Source organism: Melanostigma gelatinosum (genome assembly GCF_949748355.1).
Source record: "Melanostigma gelatinosum genome assembly, chromosome: 1".
NCBI classification, from domain to species: domain Eukaryota; kingdom Metazoa; phylum Chordata; class Actinopteri; order Perciformes; family Zoarcidae; genus Melanostigma; species Melanostigma gelatinosum.
In genome coordinates this window covers 714,211-738,231 of record NC_136634.1, presented here as the reverse complement: position 1 = coordinate 738,231, position 24,021 = coordinate 714,211, and the positions used below count along the sequence as shown (strand labels likewise).

The window sequence follows — 24,021 nt, the reverse complement described above, 5'->3', positions numbered from 1 at the left end:
ATCAGGGGGTTCATGAGGGGGTTCATAAGGAGGTTCATAGGGAGGTTCATCAGGGGGTTAATGAGGGGGTTCATAAGGAGGTTCATAGGGAGGTTCATGAGGGGGTTCATAGGGAGGTTCATAGGGAGGTTCATGAGGGGGTTAATGAGGGGGTTCATAAGGAGGTTCATAGGGAGGTTCATGAGGGGGTTCATAGGGAGGTTCATGAGGGGGTTCATAGGGAGGTTCATAGGGAGGTTCATGAGGGGGTTCATAGGGAGGTTCATGAGGGGGTTCATGAGGGGGCTGTCATGGACCTCGGTGTCTGTAACGTCCTGGCTGCAGCCCTGGTCACAGCCTATCATAACCTGGACATGTGACTGAGGCGTGTTAACATCTGACACAACGCTCCATAGACTGCAGTACGTTGTACTAGTGCTCGGCTCTCCTGCACTAACACTGCTGTCTGTGCTTCTGACTCCTCTTCCTCCCTTACCGCTCCCCTGTCTCATGCTAGCCAACGAAGACTCCCTTTCCAAGGTATGTCATACAGACTGTTTTGTTTTTTGTTTTCTTCCCCCCTCTCCATCTTTCTTTTTTTCTTTGTTTTCCGTCTTTGTTGTCTGTCTCATTTCACCCAGGTCGCCCACCCAAATACAGCAGCGTCCCGGAGCTGGGCAGCCTCACCCCGACCTCCCCCTCCAGCCCCGTCCGTCCCCTCCCCCTGCCCAGCCCCAGCTCTGGGGATGTAAGTAACGATGGGGGAGACGGACAGAAAACCCCGTCACACACAGTCCTTATTGGCCCAGTAGCTCTGTCACTCATTTACACCCCAAGACCTCCACCAACACTTCCATTAGTTTGTCGTCCTCATGTGGTTAACCATCAGTCATCAGTTGATTTTTTTACTTTCAGCCTTACAAAGTGAACAGTGTCCTGTAGCCCAGAGCATCCATTAAGAACTACTACAGCACATTCTAACTCCCAGATGTAACTTAACACACCATGTCCATTAGGTATTAAAACAAGGCCAACTGTAAACTAAACCAAGCCAGATCATGGTGCCTCCCCCTGCCTCTCCACGGATGGTTGATGGGGCTCAGTTGGGCAGGGAAACTGATTGGTCCAATTCTTCCTCACAGGGAGACATCCATGAGGATTTCTGCACTGTGTGCAGACGCAGTGGCCAGTTGCTCATGTGCGACACATGTTCTCGTGTTTATCACCTGGACTGCCTGGATCCACCCCTGAAAACCATTCCTAAAGGCATGTGGATCTGTCCAAAATGTCAAGATCAGGTAACCACAGCAGCCGTGACTGATCCTGAGTCAGGGGGAAGGGGGTACCGCAGCCCGGAGAAGGGCCAATCAGAGCCAGTAGATGGTTGACTGTAAAATCTGCTTCTGCTGACCGGCCTTCTGCCACACTGTCCTGAACTTTAGGACTGTTCAATCCTTTGTAAGCATATACATGATGCAGTATTGTTTTTTGTGCCTTTGTCCCATTCATTGTGTCAGTAATGATTGGCATCTCACATCCATCCACTCCATTGCTTGTCCCTTCTCAGCCTCACCACAGGGTGGCGGCTCAACTTGTGTCCCTCAAATCTTTTTTTAAGTCTCTGCCTCTGTGACAACTCTGAGCTTCTCTCTCCAGATCCTGAAGAAAGAAGAAGCCATTCCCTGGCCTGGTACTCTGGCTATTGTTCATTCCTACATCGCCTACAAAGAAGGTGATGTTAGATTTGTTTTGTTTCCTGAAACATCTGAATGTGAACAGTTCAACAGTGAAATAAACAGTTTAACTTGATTGTTCTTTGCTGCAGCTAAAGAAGAGGAGAAGCAGAAGCTGATGAAATGGAGCGCTGAACTGAAACTGGAGCGAGAACAGCTGGAACAGAGAGTCAAACAGCTCAGCAACTCCATAACGGTAAGAAACAGTCAAACAGCTCTACAACTCTAACAAGAAGAAACACAATCAAACATCTCTATAACAATACGACACAGTCAAACAGCTCTACAACTCTGTAACAATAAGAAACAATCAAACAGCTCTACATCTCTATAACAATAAGAAACAGTCAAACAGCTCTACATCTCTGTAACAATAAGAAACAGTCAAACAGCTCTACAACTCTGTAACAATAAGAAACAGTCAAACAGCTCTACAACTCTACAACAATAAGAAACAGTCAAACAGCTCTACAACTCTACAACAATAAGAAACACAATCAAACGGCTCTGCATCTCGACAACAATAAGAAACAGTCAAACAGCTCTACATCTCTGTAACAATAAGAAACAGTCAAACAGCTCCACATCTCAATAACAATAAGAAACAGTCAAACAGCTCTACAACTCTAACAATAAGAAACAGTCAAACAGCTCGACACCTCCATAACAATAAGAAACAGTCAAACAGCTCTACAACTCTAACAATAAGAAACACAATCAAACAGCTCTACAACTCTATAACAATAAGAAACACAATCAAACAGCTCTACATCTCTATAACAATAAGAAACAGTCAAACAGCTCTACATCTCAATAACAATAAGAAACAGTCAACAGCTCTACATCTCTATAACAATAAGAAACAGTCAAACAGCTCTACATCTCTACAACAATAAGAAACAGTCAAACAGCTCTACAGCTCTATAACAATAAGAAACAGTCAAACAGCTCTACATCTCTATAACAATAACAAACAGTCAAACAGCTCTACATCTCTATAACAATAACAAACAGTCAAACAGCTCTATGTCTATAACAATAAGAAATAGTCAAACAGCTCTACATCTCAATAACAATAACAAACAGTCAACAGCTCTACATCTCTATAACAATAAGAAACAGTCAAACAGCTCTACATCTCTATAACAATAACAAACAGTCAAACAGCTCTACAACTCTATAACAATAACAAACAGTCAAACAGCTCTACATCTCTATAACAATAAGAAACAGTCAACAGCTCTACATCTCAATAACAATAAGAAACAGTCAAACAGCTCTACATCTCTACAACAATAACAAACAGTCAAACAGCTCTACAACTCTATAACAATAAGAAACAGTCAAACAGCTCTACATCTCTATAACAATAAGAAACAGTCAACAGCTCTACATCTCTATAACAATAACAAACAGTCAAACAGCTCTACAACTCTATAACAATAACAAACAGTCAAACAGCTCTACATCTCTATAACAATAAGAAACAGTCAAACAGCTCTACATCTCTATAACAATAACAAACAGTCAAACAGCTCTACAACTCTATAACAATAACAAACAGTCAAACAGCTCTACATCTCTATAACAATAAGAAACAGTCAAACAGCTCTACATCTCTATAACAATAACAAACAGTCAAACAGCTCTACAACTCTATAACAATAAGAAACAGTCAAACAGCTCTACATCTCTATAACAATAAGAAACAGTCAAACAGCTCTACATCTCAATAACAATAAGAAACAGTCAACAGCTCTACATCTCTATAACAATAAGAAACAGTCAAACAGCTCCACAAGTCTAACAATAAGAAACACAATCAAACAGCTCTACAACTCTATAACAATAAGAAACAGTCAAACAGCTCTACAACTCTGTAACAATAAGAAACAATCAAACAGCTCTACATCTCTATAACAATAAGAAACAGTCAAACAGCTCTACATCTCTATAACAATAAGAAACAGTCAAACAGCTCCACAAGTCTAACAATAAGAAACAGTCAACAAAAGGACATGTTCCATTTAAATCTCCCCGGAATCTCTAAATTTGGATTCTTCACTCTTCAATGAAAAGCTATCAAACTTCAATCATTGCCACTATAAGAAGAGATGTTTGAGAGTGATAGGAGTGATGAGACACACTGCTCGTAGAAATACAGATTGATCCTAAATTTAGAAGCACAGGAAGTTGAGGCGATAGATTCGAATTTGTTGTTCTCTAACTGAGAACTGGTGGCAAATCCGACCCTGTTGTTCTTTCTTCAGAAATGCATGGAGACCAAAAACACCATCCTGGCTCGTCAGAAAGACATGCATCTTTCCCTGGAGAAAGTCAAACACCTGATTCGCCTCATCCAAGCCTTCAATTTCAACCAAGCTCTGGCGGAGACAGGGGGTAAGGACGTCACTGCCAGAGTCCAGGACAGTGCTGAAGGTGCAGTCGGCTCTGAAGCCTCACCAGAAGCCAACTCTGTAGAGAAAGTGAAGGCTGGAAGCCCCTCAACCAGCAGCAACACCGATGGAAATGACAAACAAGAGGAGCACAGAGCCGCCACGAACAACCAGACGACGGGAGCAGCAGCAGGAGACACCGACAGCCAGGTTGTCCTAAAAGACAGCGCAGTCCTAACGGCAGAAAACAGCCCCGATGGAGGGGCAGGGGGTAAGGCAGGGCCTGGTGACGGGGGAGGCGGAGACACAGGGACTAGTGTCCAGGTGGAGGTTTTGGCCAAGCCTGAGACTGAGGCCGCTCCGGTGGTTGACATTCCCGCTCCCTCGGTGGTTGCGACTGAGGCCACCACCAACGGTACGGCCGAGCCGGCCTGCCCTGACGTCAGCCCCGCAGGAGCCTGCACCACCAACGCCACCACCGACTCTGAGAACAAGATGGCTGCCGTCAACCCTCCAGAGACAGCGGGGGAGAAGAAGCAGGAGGAGATCACTGACAGTGATGGCAGCAGCAGCAACAACAACAACAACAACAACAGCAAAACCTCAGAACCCTCCCAGCATTCTTTGCCAGCTCTTGTCAGCAATTTGGACAACAAAAAGTAATGCTCCTTCTCTTGAGTTGCGGGAATTCAAACATATATATATATTAAAAAAAAGACGTTTGCTTGCACCAGAAGGTGTCCTGAAGTTGCCAATCTGTATAAATGTTGTTTGTTTGCATTGTATTGTCAGACTGTGTCAATGGTAGATATACAGCCCAAGTCACATGACTCTGGGAAGACGTAGGCTGCCCCCCCTCCCCACAGAGCTGGGGTACAGGAAGGCTTACGCACCAGTGTCATCGTTGCCAATTAGTGATAGACGTCAGTGGTGGGAATGCTCAAAGGGAGATTTAGTTCATCACACCAGTGTGTGCCTGTTATAGTGGCCCCTGTGTTCTCTGGTGGGGTGGGAAGATGGGTTCACATGGGTTCGGCGAAAACGGAGAACATTGAACCAAACATCTGTCAGGGGTTACTGGTCTAAAAAGCAGTGTTGTGATAGAGTACGAGTACTGAAAAGAGAGCCTGTTCATCCCCTTGTCCCAACGGACTGAATGTGAACAACCTTTATATTCTGCAATCCTTCGTCCCTGCTCTCCCCTTCCTTTGAATAGCCCTAAACCAATAAGTCTTATCCATAACCCCTACCCCTAGACTTCCCTATTAACCAACATCTTTCACCATTTCCAGTCCATGAAAAACTTACACCTTTCCCAACCAGTTCACCAACAATCCAATGTGACCTCCCTCTGTAATCCGTACACTTCAAACAAACTGGTTCATACCGGGTGACGCATGAACACATCTAAAGGCAAAATGCGATGAATTCAATTCAAATGGGATTATAGCACACATGTTGGTCCTCGGAGGAATTCATGGTGTTGCACGTGTTTGTACACACCAAACAAATAAAGAGAGAGATTTTGGATCGTTGGTTTCAAAAAGACAAAAATTGTTCGAATCAAAAAATACAACCTTAGAAATGTGTGTTACGGTAAAATGACGGTATGCTTCAAACACGAAGCATACCGAGGCTTTTAAATCGACTTCACTAACTAGATGACGAGATACGATGAGTCCTGGTAAATGTGAAACCTGGACTGAGCTTCCCCCAGTCCACCGACAATCTACCGTAGCATCCCTTTTTAATGCCAATAACCCAATGGACCAACGACCTACCAACCAACAAGCCCAGTTTACCTTGCCTCCCCTTCATTGAAACCAGTTTGTAAAAAGTGCGTATCCACTCTTTTTAACCTACGAGTTACGCCATCTTTAGTCAACAAAAAAGACAACCTTTCCCATTGATCAATAGTGACGAATCCCAAACTTGCCTTGCTCCAGTCCACCGATGGTCCAACGCGACCTCGTTCTCAACGACTCAGTATGGTTAAAATATAATAGAGCCCCCGGGTTAATAAGCCAAACTCAAAGAGATGGAGATAACAGAGCACACTTTGGGACAGTCTCTCATCTAAGACATTCATGGTGTTGCCCGGTTGTCAGTCTCACCACCTTGTTGAGTTAGTTTTAGGAAAGTTTTCACAAACTAACTTTCATATCATTCTACGACTATAAACCACCTTCATTCGACCAACCGGCGTCAACCTTCCCCCGTGATTATAAGCCAAACGTACAGTCCCCAGTTCGTCAACGATCCAATCTGACCTCCTGGAACCAACCCTCACCCTATACGACACCAAATGTCCCAACAACCCCAGTTAACCACCCCCCCCCCCTCTTCCCCACCTGTACCCCTCAGGCAGAACAGATACCTGGAGGACGAGGTGGACCAGGCGCGGTAGTCTTAACAGATGTGTTCAGTGGTGTCGGTTAAGTGTAGTGATTGAGTTTTTTCATTCGTGAGTCAAGTGTGTCAACTGTGAGCACTAAATGTGAAATTGCAATATTGCAATGTCAATACACACACACACACACACTGTATCTGGGCTGTGTTTCTTTTGTATAGGAAAAGATATTCAGGTCTTCCTAGTCTTCAGAATAAGTGCTTTCTGTTCCTGAACCTGCTGTCCTGGCATTACCAACACAGAAAGGAATCCTCTTTTTGAAGTGGTGGTCTTTGCATTATTGTACATTTCTGTTGAATCCTGAACTGCCAAAATGATTTATCCAAATTCAGCGGGGATGAGTCCACTGTTACTGTATTGAAAGATCAAATCATTGGCGTTGTAAGATATAGATGCTACCATTTCAGAAATTGGAAGTCCCCAGATTTAGACAGGAGGAAGTTATGAAAACAACAATATGAAAAGGAACTTTTTGTCCTTGAAACTGGAGGGATTTGTTGTATGAACCTGCTCCTTCAGACGGATCTCAAAGGACAATACCACAAATCCTGACATTAAAGCACAAGCTTGCTGCATTACAAAGAAGTGCTGAAGAGCTTTTTGTATGTTAATATGGAATTAAACAGAGTATGCATCTATTTGTTGTGATGTGACTTATCCCCACATTGCCAATATTTTTCTAGGAGGAGACCCAAACCTCTGACATTGAGGCTAGTTCATATTTTTGGGGGGAGGGGCTGTTGAACCCCTCACAGTTGGACTGGTTCATGGAGCACGTCTGGGCTGAGATGTGATGCTGGTACTCGTTGGCTGTCGGTCTTTGTCTGGTGAACTGATCATGACTTCTGGCTTCTCGTTGGGTTCGGGGCATTCAACAAACGCTGGTCTGTTCTTTAACGGTGCCTCCGGTTGTGCTTTCTTTCTTTCTTTTTTTACTTTTCGCAATATTGGAGCGCGTTTGCTTTAATCGTTGTCGTCCAAAAATGGATTCACCTGAGGAGCCTCTGAAGATGGAGAAGAAGATCTCAAAATACTTTTATCTGTTATGTGTTTTTAGCCATGCTAGCAGAGTCCCTCCACCACTTTAGACTGAAATATCTCAACTATTGGATGGACTTTAATGTAATTTACTACAGATATCATTGTTTTAATTTATCCTGTGAAACATCACAACATCTCCTGGTTGGCAACCAGTTTGTTACAAAATCCTATTAACTTTGTTGATCCTCCAATTAGCTAATGTTAGCATGCTAACATGCTAAACTAAGATGGTGAATGTGGTAAACGTCAGCATGTTAGCATGACGTCATTGTGAGCGTGTTAGCATGCTGCTGTTAGCATCTATCTGAGCTGTTAGCATGGCTGTAGACTCTGGTCCTTTACGTGCTCATTAACCGTGAGGGTGAATACGTCGTTGGCTAACTTTTAAAGTAAACTCCGTCTCTGTTTTTCATATCATACGGACTCTGGAACCGAATCTGCATATCTTGACTCGAGACCCTAATTCTTTCTTGTCATCAGACAAAGAGATTAAATCTGCAACATCTCCTGTTTGAGGCCACAGCGTCGTCCTCATCAATCCCATTCGTTGAGTGTTTTGTTCTCGTCTTCTTCTTCTTCTTCCTCTCTTTTCGTTGATCGAGCCCGACCTCGTGTTCCAGACCAGCTGGACCCCCCCCCCCCCCCCCCCCTCTGTACAGTAGGTACCTTGAGTGCCTTTTCTTCAAACAGCAGATAATATTTTGTCTCTTGACTTGCACTGTGACTTGTAGAAACCTTACAAACCCCCCCTCTGGTCCATCCAGACCCAACCGAGACCCGGACCCCCCCGTCCCCCTTTCACCTCAGGCTGCCAGGTAGTCAATGCAAGTGGAAACTACATTTCATATTACGCCGTTTAGATCGACCGGATAGTGTTTCTGTTGTTGTTTATTATTATAGGAGTTGCCTTAAATGTGATTTTATTTAAAAAAATAAAAGAATCACTGGAGGTCAGAGGTCGTCAATGAAATGGCCCAAAGAGGGATTGATGATGATGATGATGATGATGATGATGAGATCTTTGGTGCGACAGCCAGTTGTTTTGTGATGCACTTTTGGTTTGACCAGTATTATTATTATTATAAATATCGGAGTGTAAACATGGGGTTGTGTTAGTCCGGACTCTGTTCCCTCTGTGCTGTGGTTCTTCGTGTGTTTTTCGGAGGGTTACTACACTTTTGCTAAATCATAATAAGTCATGTGAACAAACTCCCCCCCCCCCCCCCCCCCACGGGCCGACCTTTGACCTTTGACCCCCGTTAGCAACATCTGTCCACACATGTGGCCGCATTGCCTTCTTATGCAAATTTTTATACAACTGTTGTCAAACTTCTTTATTTTTTAAAATATGCTTTTTATTCTTTTATAGTTTGTATGTGAACATTCAGAAGTGGTCATCTTGTTGCTGACATCGTGTTTTTAGATTTGAACTAATGCACCATGCGGAGGGGGGGGGGGGTCCTCTGTCTCTATTTCGTCTAAAAGTGAATTAACCCAAAGAACACGTGCAGAACGTTTGTGTTTGGAAGCATCGTGTGTCGTCATATCATTAAATACAAAAGTTCTACATCAGCATCGTGTTCGTTCGTCCAGCTGGAGGAAGAAGAGGAGGAGCGTGTGTTCAGTTTGTGTTTGACGAACTCTTGTCTGCATTTTAAACAAAAAACAACAACAACATGGTCGCGTCCCATAAAAAATGACTCCTCCGGTGTTTTTCTTCTTCTTTTAAAAAACGATGAGTCATGATTGTGGCCTTCTAGTATTCTGTCGGTTCATGACATCATCATGGCATCATCATCCCATCGTGTCCGATCCAACTGTTCACCTGAAGCTTCTTTACCTCATCCACAGATGATCCCATGGGGGGGGCAACAAAACAACAACAAACAAGATAAATAAAAAAGAGAAGAAGTCTTTTTCTAATCTTCCATTTGGTGAGATGCATTGTAGCGATATGAATAAAACGTTCACCTGGTGTGCTGAATACATGTGTAAATTGGTAATTACACAATCTGAATATTTGTATAATTGTTTGTATTTTTTCATAATGATTTTGAAAGGAATGTGTTTATTTTTTGACTTGTGTTCCAGATGTGTCTTCTGTTGGCCTGACATTGTGACTGGTGGGATTCTTACCTCTGTATTGAGCCTCTTCTGTGATGAATTCTTTGTATGCAGTGTTTAGGAAATACTGGCAACATGGGACGAGTTGATATTAGGAGCATTTGATCAATTTGTATTTATTTATTTTATCATTTTGTTAATAAATTGTGAAAAGCAGCGCGTCTCCATTGTTCTATAGGTTTTAACAACTTTAACATTAATATGAATGACTCACAAGTAGCCTAGTCACTGATGAACATATGTGAATATTATTTTACATTTCTGATAATAGATCCTCGTAAATGTTCCTTTAAAACCTTCTGACGTGATTAAAATAATTTACAGCGCATGAAACATTTTTGATACAATAATACGTAATATATAAATAAATATAATAACAGTTAGGGAGCATTTTGCTGCTTTTTGATTACATTTTCCCAATTTCACTGCAGGACTTTTAGGTGATGAAATATTGTCATCGGTTTTTTTTTTTAATTCCATGAGGTTCTTCACTGACTGTCCTCAAAGATAAACGAAGCTTTAATAAATGTACCGAGTCACAGAAAGAGGAAAGTGTTGGAGTCGAATCCGGATCGCTGCGGTGTTGAGTCACCCCTCATGAGAAACATGGACCTTCAGCCCATCTTAAGAATGTTGAGGGAACGCTTCCGGTCGATATAATCAACGAGGAAAATACTCATCATCAGCTACATATTTCCGGTGGTGAACATATTAAATAAGTGAAAGTGTGACGTAGCTATCCGTGCAGCAGAGTGGCGCAGCGGAAGCGTGCTGGGCCCATAACCCAGAGGTCGATGGATCGAAACCATCCTCTGCTAGTTCTGTTTTTTGTTTTAATGACTGACGAGGAAAACAAAACAGTCTCATCTTATTCATCTTTACAGTAAACTACGAACAGTTTGTTCTTCATACAATAAAACGTACTTGTATACTGTTGATAACATAAGAAATTTATGAATGTAGAATGGCTGTTTGAAAGAAAATCAATACCAACTTTAATGACTATATATATGTATATATACCATGACTATATATACATATATAAATGTAGCCAGGCGAAGTGGAGGTAGGAAGGTTTTTGTACTGTCCCTGATAGATATGACTTACGTGCAGGGTTACGTGTTTACGTGTTTAGGTATCAACTTGTATTTATTCATTTCAGCATTTAAATATTTCTGTATTTATTTCAACATTTATTTGTTCTTTTATTCATTCATTTCTGTATTTACACATTTATTTATTTATTCCTGTATTTATTCATACATATATGAATGCATTTATTTATTTATTTATACTTAAGGCACTTTCTGTCCTCCATTGCCAGATGCTGCTTTTATTTTAGGAGTACTGTCACTTTAAGAACAGTGAAGAGCTACAGCGTGAGCTACGCGAGAGCACGGAGTTCACGTGAGATGTAGAAATACAGAGCGGGAATCAGAGGCTGCTGAGGACCGAGCGTTAGCATTTAGCATCCAGACTGAACGACGGGTCAGCGTAAGTAGCCGGAGAAGTTACTAATGAATGCTGAATCACCTGGTAATTGGGCTTGCTAACGGTTTAGAGACATGGTGTTGAGTTATCTGCATCTGCCTCATTGAGAGGGGAGACAGAAGCTGTGAGTTCCGTGTGTGTGGGTCCGAGCACACAGGCAGAGCACTGTATGGGAGTGAGTTCATTATTTTATTTATTGTTCTTTGGTTCTGCTCAACAGGAAGAAGCCACTACTGTTGTTCTCTATGTAGCTTTAGAATCTGGTGTTTCCAGTTGTCAGTCCTGTTATAGTGTAATCCTAAATTGAGTAAAAAGCAATTGTTTAATTTTGCTGTCAATTGTTCTGTACCTTTTTTTTTTAAATTGGACTAATTAACGCTGTACTCCAAGAGTGCAGTCGGGGAAATAAAAGACCCACATAACAGATGAATGTGTCTTAGTGGCTGGTCTCATCATATCTGTCTGTCTGTCTGTCTGTCTGTCCTGTCTGTCTGTCTGTCTGTGTGTGTCTCTCTCTCTCTCTCTCTCTCTCTCTCTCTCCGGAGTATATAAAGTCATTAAAATGAGCTCTAACAATAAAGTGATGATCACATTAATAACTTTTTATATATATATTGATCTATCGCAGGTGCTAATGGAGGAGAGAAGCTGCTGCGTGTTAAACTGCCCCCGCATGCCTCGCGACCCCAGCGGGGGTCACGAGGTCACGTTCCACGTGTTCCCGGCCTGGAGGAGACACGAGGGAGAGACCATCTCTGAGCTGACGAGGAGCCGGAGGACGGCCTGGGTGTCTGCCGTGGGCCGCGAGGACATCACCTTTCACCGGGTCCCTTCCTCCAGCAGAGTCTGCTCCAGACACTTCTACTCGGGTTAGTTAGTTTAACTAGTACAAGTTGGCAACAAATAATACAAGTTAGTTCAAACTAAAAGAGGTTAGTAACATTAATCAAACAGCAGTAAACCTTCCAGCAGTAGAAGACGTATTTAGTCAAAGTTCTCCAGTGAAAATGTTACTCAAGTCAAAGTACAAGTACCTCAAACGTGTACTTGAGTAAATGTACTTTATTGGATTCCACGAGTAAGTTCTTCCCTCGTATAATGTTTGAAGTTTACTAAAGTGTTTGAGAGGAGATGTTTTAGTTTGACCACCTTCAGAGACAGAGACCAGACTGGAGAACCACTGTGAACAGGAAGTGATTTATTTATCTTTATGTTTTGGGTCTTACAAAACACACAACCCTCCAGGTGCATGCTGGGTCTTTACCTGCCCACCCGTTGCTCCGTTCTTACGAATGAAACCACCGTAAAGCAATAACTATTAAATAAAAGTAAATCAATCATATACACAGTGTTGAAATGAATTCTTTCTCAGGACATAAATACTCTAAACTCAAGGTCCACTTACAGGCTGATCCCAGAGCTGTGGACCACATCTTCATCATAAGACTTTCTGTTTATGAATGAAGGTAAACCCTCTTATGAAGGACTGGAGTCGGATCCAGACTGGGTTCCTTCACTGCTGATGGGTCCCAGTGAGGGAACCACCAGACCCACCAAGGGTCTCCTCCAGTCTGTGCATAGGGACCAAGACCAGGACCAGAGACGCTCCACAGAGACCAGATCTTTAACTGAGACAGAGACAGCAGGAGGTGAGGAACTTCTAACTGGTCCTGAACCAGTCTCAGTGTAGTCCTGATCCTCTATATGAACCAGTCTCAGTGTAGTCCTGATCCTCTATATGAACCAGTCTCAGTGTAGTCCTGATCCTATATGAACCAGTCTCAGTGTAGTCCTGATCCTCTATATCAGGGATTCCCAAAGTGGGGTGTGCGCACCCCTGGGGGTGCGCGAGCTGCCTCTAGGGGGTGCACGAGAGGAAAAGTGTAATGGTAATGTTATATTTAATATATTAAATATAAAAAAAAAAATGTAATTTTAACTTAAAAACTGTCAGGTGGGACATCTGAAGCTATCGGGAGAGAGAGAGAGAGAGAGAGAGAGAGAGAGAGAGAGAGAGAGAGAGAGAGAGAGAGAGAGAGAGAGAGAGAGAGAGAGAGAGAGAGAGAGAGAGAGAGAGAGAGAGAGAGAGAGAGAGAGAGAGAGAGACCGAAAAGGAGGAAGCGATAGCACAGACACATCGGGGGCCCATCGCAGAGTCAAGGTGAAAAAAGAGGAAACGAGAGAGCATCAGACTGGGAAAAAAAGAGGAAATATGATGAAAAGTATGTGTGTCTGGGCTTCACTTGGATTGGCAACGCAGATTCCCCAAAGCCACAGTGCGTGGTGTGCAGTGAGGTTCTGGCTAACAGTCTGAAGCTCTTATTTACGTCACCACCTGAACACCAAGCATGCCAGTGCAAGTCAAAAGCCCCTTACATTCTTTATATTGAAATTGGAGGAGTTACAAAACAGCCAAAAACAACTGGAGTCTCATTCATGTGTTGGTCTATAAATGACGCACTACGGGCTTCATATCTGGTTACAGAATAGCGAGAAAGGGGCTACCGCACACAATCACTGAAGACGTGAGCTTGCCAGCTGCCAGAGAGATGGTGGAATGTATGATTGGGGGGAAAGAAGCAAACAAGTTGGACATGATCCCGGTGTCCAACAACACTGTGTCTCCGCATCGATGCTTTGTCCGAAGACATCCTGGCTACATTAGTCGCTCATTAATTGTAAATTAAATGTGATAATCTGCCTCTGAGCCTGTGCGTGTGTCCTCGCATCCGTATTGCTCTTTAAAAGTGACGCCTTGTGTCACTGAAAGTTATTGAAACTTTGTTGCAGTGTTTCAGGGCGTTTTCACACCTTCAGTTCGTTTGCTTTGTTGCAGTTGCTCCTTTGTTCGGTTTGTGTTCACACTGCAACATTTAACAGCGGACTAAATCTTGTAAACAAATGCCACGCGCGAGCAAACTGTTCTCTCATTGGTCCGATTCTTATGCGGCTATGAAGGCTTAAAAGGCTCTGTTGCTTCTTTTTTTGTTTTGTTTTTATTAAGGGGGGGGGGGGGGGTGCGCGAACCCGGTCGGGATGTAGAAGGGGGTGCGCGGCCTAAAAAGTTTGGGAACCGCTGTGATAGAGGATCAGGACTACACTGAGACTGGTTCATATAGGATCAGGACTACACTGAGACACTTTGGGAATCCCTGCTCTATCAGACCTCCATCAGTACAGAGACCATCAGAGAGAAGATGGTCTGTTTCTATAGAGCTATTCTTGATGATGTCATCGGTCATCTGCTGGAGCTCCAGGACGTGTTGCTGGACCCGCTGGAGAGGAAGGGGGGCTCAGGAGGACCAGGACTGAGAGGGGCAGACTGTCAGACCTGCTGCAGTAACATGAGAGGTTTACTGAAGAGTCTGGTGCTCAGAGACACGACCACTTTAGTCCACCGGGACCAGAATCACCACTAAAAGAACTTTGGTAGTGACTTTAAGTTGTCAGAGAAACGAGCTAAGCTAACGTTAGCATCATCTCGGCTCCTCCAGGACGTTGGAGAATCGCAGATCTTCACCGTGAAGTTAAAATATTTCCTTCCTTTAGTCCGCGGTGTTTCAGGTGCAGAGCGGCCGGCCGTCCGTCCCTGGACAGAAGTCCGTCCTCTGCTGCAGTCCGTCCTGCAGCGGAGAACCGTCTTCGGCCAGCCGCCTGCAGACGAGACTCGGGGACGAGCTGCTCCTGCTGTGAGGGAGACGCAGCTGGACTTCAGAGTAGGACTTTACTGCCAGAGGACTCCTTTAGTTTGCATGTCAGTGAGATGAAGATGAGAAACATCTGGATCAAAGTTGGGTTCATTTCTTTATTCAGTTTTTATTATTTTGTTTCAGGATTTCATCCGAGACGCTCTGGAAGCTTCTCTGGAGGCCTCCAGCAGGTCCAGGCTCTCCGTGGAGCTGGACTCGGGGGGTCCCTCCATGAAGGAGGTTCACCAGACCTGTGAAAACTGTGTCCGGCTGATGAAGAGGAGCATGGAGCTGCAGGAGAAGCTGAGCCGTCTCACAGGAGGACCGGAGGACGTGGAGGTCTTCACAGAGACCCTCCTCCATCCAGACCAGGACCAGCCGGGTCCTGAGACGGTCCACGTAGAGGAGCGGGACCCTGCAGGTGAATCTCAGTGATAGATGGGTGTTGATCATTGATGATCCATATGAGCCCGAGAGGAGAAGTGTGACACAACGCACTCATCACTGCTCCAGGTGAACACATGACCACACCCCCCCATCCGTAGACCGGCTCACACGCTGTCTCCAAAGACCGCCGACACGCCACAGATGCATCAGATAATGCATCAGAGCATCAGCGAGACATGAACACCAGCAAGGACCCTGGGGGGGGGGGCATTAGAATGGCCGTGTATCGCAGCCTGCTCTTTCTACCGGACGGCGCTCTGCTGATTCTGATTGGCTGACAGTGCTGTCACTCATTTTGATCTCATTTGGCTACTTGTTTGATACGAGCTTCATGAAGAACAAAGTTGCACAGATCACCTTAATAATAACATATGTGAAGAGACTGATCACATGTTAATTATTCCTTCCAATAATTATAACAATTATTGTGTATTTTTGGACAAATGGTCACTTCTAACATTTTTTAGAAAATCATGTCTCGTTTACTAACTACTACCTTTGTAACAGTTTTGAACAAATCATGAACTGTGTCCCATGTTTATAGAACTTATCAGTTATGTAAGATTTTAAAAAATCAACTTTCACATTTCGAGCGTCTTTGGAGCCTGTTCAGACCTCCAGTCTAGAGACTTGGTTTCTCCTCAACAGGAAGTGTTACTAAGTGTGTTACTTTGGAGCCTCTGTAGAGTTTAAAAGTGCCGTCTGTCTCCTCTCTCGTCTCCTCCTCTCTCGTCTCCTCCTCTCTCGTCTCCTCCTCTCTCGTCTCCTCCTCTCTCGTCTCCTCCTGCGGTTCTCAAAGACGGCGAACGGGACCCGGACTCAGCCGACAAGCGGACTCTGCGGGGCCAGGCGTCCAAGCCTAAACCTCGACAGCCTCCTCGCTTCCAGAATGCCTGGCTGAAAAGGTTCTGGTTCCTCTGCTACTCGCCGGCCCTGGACCTGATGTGGTGCCGCATCTGCCTCCTCCACTCGGACAAGTCCCACTCCACCAAAGGTCTGATCAAAGGTTCCAGGAGGTTCACGTTATCCAGCATCCATAAGCACAGTTCCAGCAACCACCACAAGAAGAACGAGTCTCTGCACATGATGATGGGGCGTCAGCTGCAGCCGTGAGGCGTCACACGCAACTCATTGTGTCTTCAACCTGTTATGGGAAAATATGTCGTAGTCTTATGCTTTAGGGTTAAAGAATGTAAGTCTTTAGAAGTGCAGGCACCAAACCTTGTTTCTTCTAAATGATTCTAGTAAATTTCTCATCCAGGTGTCTTGTTATCTGTTATCTTGTGCATTGTTTCTGTCTTCAAAGACGGAGACACACAGAGGTCATGATTGCGGTATTTCCTTGATGAGCATCAGCTGAAGGGCATGACCCTCTTTAGGCATATATGATGTGTGATGGTTCACAGGTTCATTCCGTCTGCAATACTGTGACTGAACTCTTTGACCAGGTCACAGTGACATCAAAGGAAGCATCTGGCTGGGTGTCTCCATGGTTTATTGTGGGGCAAACTGATAACAAAGGGATTTGTAAACGGGCCTTAAAAGCGCCTTCAGGGTATCGTAAAGACAGGACACTGTGCTTCAAAGGAAGTTCATGTCTCAATCTCTAGTTTCAAGTCTTCTTCAATACAGCATGATGTTCATTTAGTACATTATGGTCCATTTAGAGTCACACAGACCATAAAGCAGGGGATGCTTTAGGGCGGGGCTACATGCTGATTGACAGGTCTCTAACAGACCATAAAGCGGGACGCTTTAGGGCGGGGCTACACAGTGATTGACAGGTCTCTAGTAGACCATAAAGCAGGGGATGCTTTAGGGCGGGGCTACATGCTGATTGACAGGTCTCTAACAGACCATAAAGCGGGATGCTTTAGGGCGGGGCTACACTGATTGACAGGTCTCTAATAGACCACAAAGCAGGGGATGCTTTAGGGCGGGGCTACACTGATTGACAGGTCTCTAATAGACCACAAAGCAGGGGATGCTTTAGGGCGGGGCTACACAGTGATTGACAGGTCTCTAATAGACCACAAAGCAGGGGATGCTTTAGGGCGGGGCTACACAGTGATTGACAGGTCTCTAATAGACCATAAAGCAGGGGATGCTTTATGGAAATCAGTCTGAGTTAAAGCTAAACCTGTCAACATTTATTCATGTCTCATTTCTTTAGACATAACTCATCTAAACTTTTTCTTGATTCGATGAGTCAGTTATATTAAAGCATAATGAGCAGACAGAGTATTAATAGTCCAGCAGTTAAGATATAATACTCGTATAAATTTGTGCTGGGCAAGTTAACGCGTTGATTTTGCGTTAACGCATTCACTAATTAACTCAACGTGGTCTGAATGATGTAATGACGACGGCAACGTTTGTCTTCATGAAACATTTGTTTGTCGGTAGAATAAAACAATTAACTTGAAAATATCAGATGTGTGTTGGAAGGCTCCGCCTCCAGCTGGAGTCTGTCCATCAGCTCCCAGTCGTCTGCTCTGCTTTGATCAGCTGCTCTGGCTTTTTATTCTCAGGAGTTCAAACACCTTTAAACCAATCAGGAGGCTTTAAAGCTGCTGTGAGCTGATGGAGAACAAACGAAAAGACTTCAAAGCAGAAGAGACGAAGACACACTCAGGGTTTTATTTATGAAAGTCTTTATGGTTGTCTGATCTCGTTGGGCTCAAACATCTCGACATGGACTGATGTTTCATCATTCAGGATGAATATTGATCACTGATCCTCGTTATTGATGGTTTCCAGTTAAACTCCTTTAAGTGCCTTTATTCTCATAATACCTCAATATATTTTAATTTAAAGCTATAATCTACACATGATTATTTTATGTCCATTAGTTATTGCTAAAATTGTCAAGTTAGAGAAAAGGAAACAACAGGTCAATAATTAACAGGTTAATAACAGGCTCATAACAAAAACATGTTATTAACAGCTTAATATGTGCATAACAGGTTAATAACAGCTTAATGAGCAGCGTGTCTAATTTATTATTATATTATATGCGTTACAATATTTAACCCCTTAATTCTGTGACCGGGACAGGCTACTAGCTAGCTGCTAGCTGAGCGTAAGTAGCTAACGTTAGCTTCGCTGGATAATCATCTTGTTGCTCGATTTTAAAACACAAGGAACAATAACAGATCAATAACAACAATAACGGAACAATAACAGATCAATAACACAGAACCAGAACAACAACACAGAACAATAACAAAGATCAATAACACAGAACAACAACAATAACACAGAACAATAACAACAATAACGGATCAATAACACAGAACAATAACACAGATCAATAACATAGAACACTAACACAGATCAATAACAGAACAATAACACAGATCAATAACACAGAACACTAACACAGAACAATAACACAGATCAATAACACAGAACACTAACACAGATCAATAACACAGATCAATAACACAGAACACTAACACAGATCAATAACACAGATCAATAACACAGAACACTAACACAGAACAACAACACAGAACACTAACACAGATCAATAACACAGAACAATAACACAGATCAATAACACAGATCAATAACACAGAACAATAACACAGATCAATAACACAGAACAACAACACAGAACACTAACACAGATCAATAACACAGAACAATAACACAGATCAATAACACAGAACACTAACACAGAACAATAACACAGATCAATAACACAGAACAATAACACAGATCAATAACACAGAACAACAACACAGAACACTAACACAGATCAATAACACAGAACAATAACACAGATCAATAACACAGAACACTAACACAGATCAATAACACAGATCAATAACACAGATCAATAACACAGAACAATAACACAGATCAATAACACAGATCAATAACACAGAACAACAACACAGAACAATAACACAGAACAATTACACAGATCAATAACACAGAACAACAACACATAACAATAACACAGATCAATAACACAGATCAATAACACAGAACAATGACACAGAACAACAACACAGAACACTAACACAGATCAATAACACAGAACAATAACACAGAACAACAACACAGAACACTAACACAGATCAATAACACAGAACAATAACACAGATCAATAACACAGATCAATAACACAGATCAATAACACAGAACAATAACACAGAACAATAACACAGATCAATAACACAGAACAATGACACAGAACAACAACACAGAACACTAACACAGATCAATAACACAGAACAATAACACAGAACACTAACACAGATCAATAACACAGAACAATAACACAGATCAATAACACAGATCAATAACACAGAACAATAACACAGAACACTAACACAGATCAATAACACAGAACAACAACACAGATCAATAACACAGATCAATAACACAGAACAATAACACAGAACAACAACACAGAACACTAACACAGAACACTAACACAGATCAATAACACAGATCAATAACACAGAACAACAACACAGAACAATAACACAGATCAATAACACAGATCAATAACACAGAACAACAACACAGAACAACAACACAGAACAACAACACAGATCAATAACACAGATCAATAACACAGAACAATAACACAGAACAACACAGAACAACAACACAGAACAATTACACAGATCAATAACACAGATCAATAACACAGATCAATAACACAGAACAATAACACAGAACAATAACACAGATCAATAACACAGAACAACAACACAGAACAACAACACAGATCAATAACACAGAACAACAACACAGAACAATAACACAGAACAACAACACAGAACAACAACACAGATCAATAACACAGAACAATAACACAGATCAATAACACAGAACAACAACACAGAACAATAACACAGAACAATAACACAGATCAATAACACAGATCAATAACACAGAACAATAACACAGAACAATAACACAGATCAATAACACAGAACAACAACACAGAACAATAACACAGATCAATAACACAGAACAATAACACAGAACAACAACACAGAACAATAACACAGATCAATAACACAGATCAATAACACAGAACAATAACACAGATCAATAACACAGAACAATAACACAGAACAACAACACAGAACAATAACACAGATCAATAACACAGATCAATAACACATATCAATAACAGATCAATAACACAGAACAATAACAGAACAATAACACAGATCAATAACACATATCAATAACACAGAACAACAACACAGATCAATAACAGATCAATAACACAGAACAACAACACAGATCAATAACACAGAACAACAACACAGATCAATAACACAGATCAATAACACAGAACACTAACACAGAACAATAACACAGATCAATAACACAGAACAATAACACAGAACACTAACACAGATCAATAACACAGAACAATAACACAGAACAATAACACAGATCAATAACACAGATCAATAACACAGAACAATAACACAGATCAATAACACAGAACAATAACACAGATCAATAACACAGAACAACAACACAGAACACTAACACAGATCAATAACACAGAACAATAACACAGATCAATAACACAGAACACTAACACAGATCAATAACACAGATCAATAACACAGATCAATAACACAGAACAACAACACAGAACAATAACACAGAACAATAACACAGATCAATAACACAGAACAATGACACAGAACAACAACACAGAACACTAACACAGATCAATAACACAGAACAATAACACAGAACAACAACACAGAACACTAACACAGATCAATAACACAGAACAATAACACAGATCAATAACACAGATCAATAACACAGATCAATAACACAGAACAATAACACAGAACACTAACACAGATCAATAACACAGAACAACAACACAGATCAATAACACAGAACAACAACACAGAACAATAACACAGAACAACAACACAGAACACTAACACAGATCAATAACACAGATCAATAACACAGATCAATAACACAGAACAATAACACAGAACAACAACACAGAACAATAACACAGATCAATAACACAGAACAACAACACAGAACAACAACACAGAACAACAACACAGAACAACAACACAGATCAATAACACAGATCAATAACACAGATCAATAACACATATCAATAACACAGAACAACAACACAGAACAATAACACAGATCAATAACACAGAACAATAACACAGATCAATAACACAGATCAATAACACAGAACAATAACACAGATCAATAACACAGAACAACAACACAGAACAACAACACAGAACAACAACACAGAACAACAACACAGATCAATAACACAGATCAATAACACAGATCAATAACACAGAACAATAACACAGATCAATAACACAGATCAATAACACAGAACAACAACACAGAACAACAACACAGAACAATAACACAGATCAATAACACAGAACAATAACACAGATCAATAACACAGATCAATAACACAGAACAATAACACAGAACAATAACACAGAACAATAACACAGATCAATAACACAGAACAATAACACAGATCAATAACACAGAACAATAACACAGAACAATAACACAGATCAATAACACAGAACAATAACACAGAACAACAACACAGAACAATAACACAGATCAATAACACAGATCAATAACACAGAACAACAACACAGAACAACAACACAGAACAACAACACAGAACAACAACACAGATCAATAACACAGATCAATAACACAGATCAATAACACAGATCAATAACACATATCAATAACACAGAACAACAACACAGAACAATAACACAGATCAATAACACAGAACAATAACACAGATCAATAACACAGATCAATAACACAGAACAATAACACAGAACAATAACACAGATCAATAACACAGAACAATAACACAGAACAATAACACAGATCAATAACACAGAACAATAACACAGAACAATAACACAGAACAACAACACAGAACAACAACACAGATCAATAACACAGAACAACAACACAGATCAATAACACAGATCAATAACACAGAACAATAACACAGAACAATAACACAGAACAACAACACAGAACAACAACACAGATCAATAACACAGAACAACAACACAGAACAATAACACAGATCAATAACACAGATCAATAACACAGAACAACAACACAGAACAACAACACAGAACAACAACACAGAACAATAACACAGATCAATAACACAGATCAATAACACAGAACAATAACACAGATCAATAACACAGATCAATAACACAGAACAATAACACAGAACAATAACACAGAACAATAACACAGATCAATAACACAGATCAATAACACAGATCAATAACACAGAACAATAACACAGAACAATAACACAGATCAATAACACAGATCAATAACACAGATCAATAACACAGAACAACAACACAGAACAACAACACAGAACAACAACACAGAACAACAACACAGAACAACAACACAGAACAATAACACAGATCAATAACACAGATCAATAACACAGATCAATAACACAGATCAATAACACAGAACAACAACACAGAACAACAACACAGAACAACAACACAGATCAATAACACAGATCAATAACACAGATCAATAACACAGATCAATAACACATATCAATAACACAGAACAACAACACAGAACAATAACACAGAACAACAACACAGAACAATAACACAGATCAATAACACAGATCAATAACACAGAACAACAACACAGAACAACAACACAGAACAACAACACAGAACAACAACACAGATCAACAACACAGATCAATAACACAGAACAACAACACAGAACAATAACACAGATCAATAACACAGAACAATAACACAGATCAATAACACAGATCAATAACACAGAACAATAACACAGATCAATAACACAGAACAACAACACCGAACAACAACACAGATCAATAACACAGAACAACAACACAGATCAATAACACAGATCAATAACACAGAACAATAACACAGATCAATAACACAGATCAATAACACAGAACAACAACACAGAACAACAACACAGAACAATAACACAGATCAATAACACAGATCAATAACACAGAACAATAACACAGATCAATAACACAGATCAATAACACAGAACAATAACACAGAACAATAACACAGAACAATAACACAGATCAATAACACAGAACAATAACACAGATCAATAACACAGAACAATAACACAGAACAATAACACAGATCAATAACACAGAACAATAACACAGAACAACAACACAGAACAATAACACAGATCAATAACACAGATCAATAACACAGAACAACAACACAGAACAACAACACAGAACAACAACACAGAACAACAACACAGATCAATAACACAGATCAATAACACAGATCAATAACACAGATCAATAACACATATCAATAACACAGAACAACAACACAGAACAATAACACAGATCAATAACACAGAACAATAACACAGAACAATAACACAGAACAATAACACAGATCAATAACACAGAACAACAACACAGAACAACAACACAGATCAATAACACAGAACAACAACACAGAACAACAACACAGAACAACAACACAGAACAACAACACAGAACAATAACACAGATCAATAACACAGATCAATAACACAGAACAACAACACAGAACAACAACACAGAACAACAACACAGATCAATAACACAGATCAATAACACATATCAA

The 24,021-nt window shown here is 41.2% G+C and overlaps 2 protein-coding genes across 2 annotated transcripts in view; both read left to right on the top strand.

Annotated features, from left to right (window-relative positions):
- phf21ab (PHD finger protein 21Ab) overlaps positions 1-9,839 on the top strand; it is an 89,417-nt gene extending 79,578 nt beyond the window's left edge. The window contains exons 15-19 of the mRNA XM_079271956.1: positions 621-727; positions 1,122-1,277; positions 1,636-1,711; positions 1,805-1,908; positions 3,983-9,839. Of these exons, the coding sequence (XP_079128082.1) occupies positions 621-727; positions 1,122-1,277; positions 1,636-1,711; positions 1,805-1,908; positions 3,983-4,771 (1,232 nt within the window). The 3' untranslated portion in view covers positions 4,772-9,839. The remainder of the gene's footprint in view (positions 1-620; positions 728-1,121; positions 1,278-1,635; positions 1,712-1,804; positions 1,909-3,982) is intronic.
- Positions 9,840-11,104: 1,265 nt separating this feature from the next.
- LOC306785629 (uncharacterized protein) lies at positions 11,105-16,606 on the top strand. Its single transcript, XM_079280081.1, has 6 exons — positions 11,105-11,177; positions 11,803-12,043; positions 12,641-12,823; positions 14,724-14,890; positions 15,008-15,284; positions 16,110-16,606. The coding sequence occupies exons 2-6, from the start codon at positions 11,809-11,811 to the stop codon at positions 16,421-16,423; spliced, it is 1,176 nt and encodes a 391-aa protein (XP_079136207.1). The 5' UTR covers positions 11,105-11,177; positions 11,803-11,808; the 3' UTR covers positions 16,424-16,606.
- Positions 16,607-24,021: the final 7,415 nt, after the last annotated feature.

Coding starts and splice junctions, on each gene's coding strand:
- LOC306785629 (XM_079280081.1), top strand. CDS start 11,809: ATGGAGGAGAGAAGCTGCTGCGTGTTAAACTGCCCCCGCATGCCTCGC. Junction 12,044..12,640: donor CTCCAGACACTTCTACTCGG/GTTAGTTAGTTT, acceptor TTATGAATGAAG/GTAAACCCTCTTATGAAGGA. Junction 12,824..14,723: donor TGAGACAGAGACAGCAGGAG/GTGAGGAACTTC, acceptor TCCTTCCTTTAG/TCCGCGGTGTTTCAGGTGCA.